The sequence below is a fragment of the Monopterus albus genome, unplaced genomic scaffold (genome assembly GCF_001952655.1).
Source record: "Monopterus albus unplaced genomic scaffold, M_albus_1.0 scaffold145.1, whole genome shotgun sequence".
Lineage (NCBI taxonomy): Eukaryota > Metazoa > Chordata > Actinopteri > Synbranchiformes > Synbranchidae > Monopterus > Monopterus albus.
In genome coordinates, this window is record NW_018128025.1 from 607,246 (window position 1) to 613,823 (window position 6,578).

At 39.2% G+C, this 6,578-nt stretch overlaps 1 protein-coding gene across 2 annotated transcripts in view; it reads left to right on the top strand.

Annotated features, from left to right (window-relative positions):
- The first annotated feature begins 484 nt into the window (after nucleotides 1-484).
- mdfic (MyoD family inhibitor domain containing) overlaps nucleotides 485-6,578 on the top strand; it is a 31,744-nt gene continuing 25,650 nt past the window's right edge. The window contains exons 1-3 of one of the 2 annotated variants that reach the window (XM_020614406.1): nucleotides 485-826; nucleotides 1,122-1,275; nucleotides 3,105-3,215. In XM_020614406.1, coding sequence (XP_020470062.1) covers nucleotides 1,182-1,275; nucleotides 3,105-3,215 — 205 coding nt within the window. In that variant the 5' untranslated portion in view covers nucleotides 485-826; nucleotides 1,122-1,181. The remainder of the gene's footprint in view (nucleotides 827-1,121; nucleotides 1,276-3,104; nucleotides 3,216-6,578) is intronic. The other variant, XM_020614405.1, reaches the window with a different exon arrangement.

Below are 6,578 nucleotides of genomic sequence, written 5' to 3' on the forward strand. Positions count from 1 at the left end.
AGCCCTGCGATGGATTGGCGACCTGTCCAGGGTGTACCCCGCCTTCAACCGATTGCCGGCCGGGATTGGCTCCGCCCCCACCGTGACCCCGTTCAGGGACTAAGGGTAGAAAATGAATGAATGAATGAATAATAAATCTCAACAAAAGATCCGACTTGTTGGAACCTTTCCACCACATTCTATGGCTTTCTTTCACATGGCCAACTTGATACTAATTAAACCTAGCTCTTTAACAGCTGAGCAATTAGGTAGGCTACTGGTTGAGCAAGGCAACTTTGAAAGCTTATTTATTGTTTTAATTCCCTATTATATATATGATATTCCACAGATACTTTCACTAAACCTTTAGTAACATTTAAATATATTATCACATATTTTAATGTGAATATCAATGTTAGATGATTAAAAAGGTTCCTAAAGTTTTTTTATTTTTTTATTTTGGATTCTCCAAACTTCATTTCTGTGGACACATGCTCAAGGAGGACCTCTCTGGTGCCAAGGGGAGCAAAGGTAGAGAAGAGCGGGTTCAGTGCTACAGGAATCCGGATATGATGAAAGTGTTTCAGACGCAACTACCCCTCAGCAAAATACCACCGCTGAATGGTGAAAGCGTCGCGAGGACTATTATTCGTATTTTTATACGCCAGTAACCTCTGGAATAAGTAAGACTGGGTCACACTGGCAACTAAAGTTACCTTGAAGTTTTTGGATAAGAACTTATTCTTTCACGTAGTTTTTCTTCTTCTTTCGTCTCGGGTTAAGAGTTGGAGGAATGAAGGATGGGGATAAATCAGATTTGAAGCAAGGGAGTTGTCATGTTTGAAAGGTAAGTTGCGTTTCACATACAGTGTCTGTTTTAGTTAGGAACAACACTTTGCACGTATCCGTCGCTTTTTGATAAAGAAAAGGGTGTGTGTGAAGAAATGGGCTGCATACGGACTCTTTCAGCAAGTTTAAGGGATAAAGCGGTAGAAGGGGGATTTCCACTAAGTTTTACTGGAGCTCGACGTCACTTTCTCGGTGTGAATAAGCAGGCGACTTTCTCAGTTTGAGTATTGACTTGCATGATGTAGCCTTGTGTCTCCAAGCCTGCACTGATGATAAGACATGGATTTTCACAGCGCTGAGGGCTGAGGAAAGGGAGGACCTTCTGCTGTGTGTCCCGAAAAGACGACTGTCTCATGTCCACGGATACCGATCTCCCTCCGGAAGGGCCGACAGGGCCAGGACAGGGCCCTCACCAAGAGAGAAGTCCCCTTTTGTCACCCTCAGAAGGTAAGGGCACGGCCCTGAAATCATTTGCATGGAGGGTACAAGTTAAATATATGTAAACGCGGGAGTGGGGCTCTCAAAGGGCCATAAGAAGGTCCCAGAAGTCCTTTTGCAAAATGTAATAAACAAATATTGCATAAAACGGTAGGGTAGGGCAGCAGGATAGTCAGCAAATCAACCCCAAAAGTGTAAAAAGGTCTTGTTCTGCCTTGATTTGCATTTAAAACACAGTACTGCTCTTACTGGGCCTGTCACCCCAGTCAGGTGTGGTCCACTAGATAAAAATGTCATTCAGTATAAGCAACATGCTTCTATTTAAACTGTAGCACAGCTTCATAATCCACTGGCAAATGAAGGGAAAAAGCATTTCATAAACATTCACAAGAGAAAACTATATGTAGCCTACACAAGAGTGGTACATTATATAGTTGGGATTCCGAAACGTTTGAAATCACAGTCAGTCATGAAAGAAACTGCCTAAAAAGCAAATACAGAAAATGAGCCAATGGATGCATTAACAGATTAGTGGTTCATATCAGTATTTATCAGCCTGCTTGGGACAATATCAGCCTTGTCTTCTTAAATTATATTCATGTGACTTTTAGTATACATCAGTATCTGTGCCCCTGTCTTAAGCCTTGATAATATTTTTGCTTCTTTCCTCAGTAAAGTCTGAAGAAATGCCTTGGTGACAATTAACAGCAACCACAGCCAATTATAGTTTTTAATTAACTTTCTAGTTGCCCCTAAGATTATCACATGTAAAATAAGCTTACCCCCACACCCTTTTTCATTTTTCTTCAAACAAGCAATGAACCGTTAACCATCCTATTTATACCAAGCATTATTATGGCACTGTCAAAAAATAGCAAAGTAGGACAAAGTAAGCAATCACTGGGGCTGTTGGATTTTTACTGGACTTTCGAATGTGCTTGTAGTTAAGACTGGATTTCCCCTCTCAGGGGGCTGTGGATGTACTGAGAATAGACCTATTTATTTCTAACTGTGATCACTAAATGCTACGATGCATTACACTGCTGTTGTTAACACAACAGCCATACTACCATACATCAGCTCCAAGGTGAGATATATGCCATATTTATCTAGTGATGCTGGTCTGTACCTATCTGCCCCATCCATCACTGCTTACAAACAGATCATGTTGTAGCACTGGAACAAATGCATCAAGCCTTGGTAAATATGATTGTTAGCTTTTGCTGATTTGTATTTTTTTTTTTTTTGTAGGGATCATCACAAAAGCAGTTCATGATACAATATATACCCAGTGAATAAAGTCATTGTGAAATGATTATTTACTGAGCAAAGTATCCATAAAACTTTAAAGTCAGTAGTTCTGAAGATGGGGCTTGGAGAGATGAGTAAAACTGTCTTGTGTTTTTGCGCAGCTATCAGGCCACATACTTTTTCCAGTTTAGATGAATACAGCCTTTATGACAGTAAAAAGAAGCTTGCCAGGTAGAGCACACCCAGGAGCAGAAGGAGAGAAAATGACATCCAGAGCTCTGGCATGCCCTCTACCTGAACCTCCCCACCACATTATACAAGTATTTGCCAGCAGTCCATGTTTTTTTTGACAAAAATAAGCAGAATGACTTCTGCACCTCTGGTTCTTCCAGTTGTCAATGATAGTTGTCCACTGTGTCAGGCCCTGCAGTAAAAGTTTACATCAGTTTTTTGAGGAATGGTTGTTATATCATCAAATTAAACAACTGAAGCCCTCATGATGCAGAATAATATTTTGCTGCTCAGTTTTGTGTTCAACAGGTTTTCATTCTTCAGACATGTTTAACAGTAAATGCTTGTGACCCTAGATACTTGTGGCAGCGAATCATCCGGAAGAGCACCGTCTCCCAGGGAACCAGCCACTGAAGGACACAGTCACGTGACCGAGGGGAAGCCTAATTATTGCAAGCCTGTAAGAAGTAAGTTTTAACAACCTGGGAAAGCTGTGGGCGGACAGCAGGATATCTTGGTGTTACTTTTTTAATGATAAACAACAATGAGCCATTTAATTGCTGAGAGCAAAAATAATATATTTTTCTTGCATATTCAGGTGGTTGAACTTAACCGGATTAGGTGTTTAGCAATGTTTTATTTAACATTTTAAGTGTCATATCATCCTGTTTTATGAACATGCTTCAACTTTCAAATAGTTGTTATCATGACAGAGTGTACATGCAGAATCCAGGGTCAGTTGGCCAACTAAAATATTTGCTTCAGTGTTTCCACTCGGAATAATAGAATAGTAAGGCAATGCAGAATGCAGAGGTCTCTTGGCAAGTGAGTGGCAATATGTGTGCTCTCAAGTTCTGCCATGCTTATTCTCCATTTGTGCTGCTGCTTCCAGCCCTCAGCCCTGTGTTTTGGAAATGGGGAAATCCTGTTTGTGGTTCTGGCAGTAACTGTTATGGTGCACTTAGTACTTGGTACCAAACATTTACCTAGTGGAGAATACCTGTGCCAGCTACCAGAGGCATTTTTCTGTTGAACAGTGCTTTTAGTGTCACTCATTCTTTAGTCACAGTCACAACATTGTAAGGGTATATTATTTCTACCAGTAATCCATCATACCAATAACATACGTTTTTGATTTTACAAGGATGGTTGGTTTTTTATCTGCATCTTATATTTGATTTTATAACTTGGGAACCTTTGGAAACATGTAACTCTGAAATAGTCAGTGTTTTATGTCCTGACACAAGGAGGTTTTACAAAATAGTTATTTGGCATTGAACTGTTTATTAGTATGTCTAATTACTGTATGTCTGGATGAACTATTGTTCATTAAGATGACTTGATACTGAGCTATGTAATGCAGGTCACAAAAGGAAACCAACGGAAACCTTGTGTGTTTTTGTTGTTTCTAACAAGAGTGAGATATGTCAGCAAACGCTAATAGCAGCTGATGGCTTCCATCCATGTAAGTGCCTGGGTATAATAAGGATTGTGTTTGCATATGACAACAGTTCTTTTGTTTCTAGGTTGTTAACTTTTCCAGGGCACCTTTTTCTGCCTTTTTTTGGCATTGAGCTTAATGACTTGCCAGTGGCTTGTTTACTAAAGTAGTGAGGAAAAGAGATTCAGTTGGAAAAAAAAGAAAGATTTTCTGTCAAGAGGTCTTTCTAGCTTGGCAGGTGTGTGGAGTATTGTACTTCTGTATTGCTTTTCTTTGATCTCAGCAGATAAGCCCCTGTGACAACAGTTTTGCATTGTAATTGATGTCACCCCCTCCCCTTACTCTAACATGCACACATCTTTAGCGCACACACATATGCATGCGCACACACAGAGACAGACTCTAGTAAGGGAATCTAGAAGTCGGAAGATATGCTGCTTCTCTTTTGAGAGAGTTAGAAGAACATAAAACAGTCATGTCAAAGACAAAACCACAAATGTGTGCTATGATAATCCTTTAAAAAGCCAGGTCTTTTGTGGTTAAATTTAAAGTTGGAAATTCTTACGTTCAGCACATCTCAAGTTAATCTATTTATGCCATGCATCCGAACAGTCTCACTGGTTTTGTTCGGTGAGCTGACTGATAAGATCGTTCTCTGGCAGGGGTAATTGAGATCCCTCTTTGCCACAAAAACAGGAAATCATTAAGAAATCATCTGCCTACCTACACCCTGACCCCCCGCTGTCCAATTTAAAGCTTGTTTACAGTATGTCTAGGGTGGCTTCACATCAAGAGGACACCTGTTGTAATAAGAGTACAGATCTTATTTCAGTTATGATAACCTTGTTTTGATAAGTTGTCTTTTTAACCAGTTGGTCCCCTTAAAACATGAAAGTAAACATGGCAGTAGTTCCATTATTTAAAATGTCATGGAGCGTAGCAAACAGAGTTCAAGAGTAACTCAGTTTTGCCATGCAGCTTCAAAAATTCATCATCAGACACGTAACCTAAAAAACTAAAATGTCTGAAATTGTTCTTTGAGAAATCCACATTTATAAAAACAAAAAATACATAAATTAAAAAAAAGCCCAAGTGTAGTTGTTCCTGTGATTGCCAGCCACTGCTTTTATGAATCAAAAAAGTATACTTCTGCCCTTCCTGTGACATTGTCAGTGAACTGTTCCTCTGTGACGCCACCATCCTGGGGGAAGAGAGAGACTCTTGTGGGGGAGACAGACATTCCTCAAGAGACCGTTCTGGGTTTTCAAGCAGCTGATATCTCCTGAAAACAGGGCCTTAGCTGTCCAGCCCCTGCCTCGAAATAAATTGCTACCACCTAGCACGGGTTTTAGGAGTTTAATCGTCACATTATTCACCACATTGTTAAATGCTTTTAAAATGACTTCTGTGGTTGGTAAAGATGGCCTTACTAGCCTTTTTATTTATTTATTTATTTTAAATTATCTCAGGGAAATTCAGTAGTGAGAAAAGAAGGTCAAATAATGCCTTTTTTTCCCGGTAAAACATTAGTCTGGCCTTTGTGTGATTCTGTGATTGGGCTCTTCACTGGCACGCCTTCAACGATCTTACCTGTGTGCAGAATTGACCTTTTGGAAGTGAATCTGTGACCCCTAATAAATGCAAGGGAAATGAAAGGGATTGTGTAATGGGAGAGTGTTTCATACTTTCACCTCTGGCAAGAAGAGATTCCTTGACAGTTCATCTATTAAAATTTGTATATAAAGTATTATGATAGGAGACAGTTGTGGCATTAGACTAAGATAAAACAAAGGGCAAATGCCTTTTCATCATCAATTTCATTATCAGCAGTGTGTGTTGAATCCACATTTTTGGACTCTCACATTTTGCCTCACTTGTGTTTTAAAATTACTTAAGTACTTCAAGACTTTTTAACCCGGAATGTTTTTTTCAGCTATAGCAACTGCATTGTGATTGTTGTTATGCAAGATTCATATCTTTATTGTAATCCTCAGAGCCCTGGCTCTGCAGAAATAATATCTAAAGCATAGACCTATTATAAACTGAACCATAATTTTCAAGTGATTACTTACCAGTGGGTCATGGAATCAAAAACTGTATAAATAGGGTGAAATGCTATTGTAGGGGTTGATTAAAATGGCAATTCTAATTCTACCTCTGTTGTAATTATTTTCTCATTGTCTTGGTCCAGATAGATTTCATATGGGAAATTTCAAGTGTCTTAATTAGCATATTTTACCAGAAGTGCCCAAGCTTATTCACTGTTAATTTTTTTTCTAGATATTCATAATACTTAAGCCAAATGATTAGATATGCATACCTCACTTTGTGGGCAGAAGTCTTTTAAGTGCCTATGTTAGATACAAGGCAAAAATATATGGATTTTAAT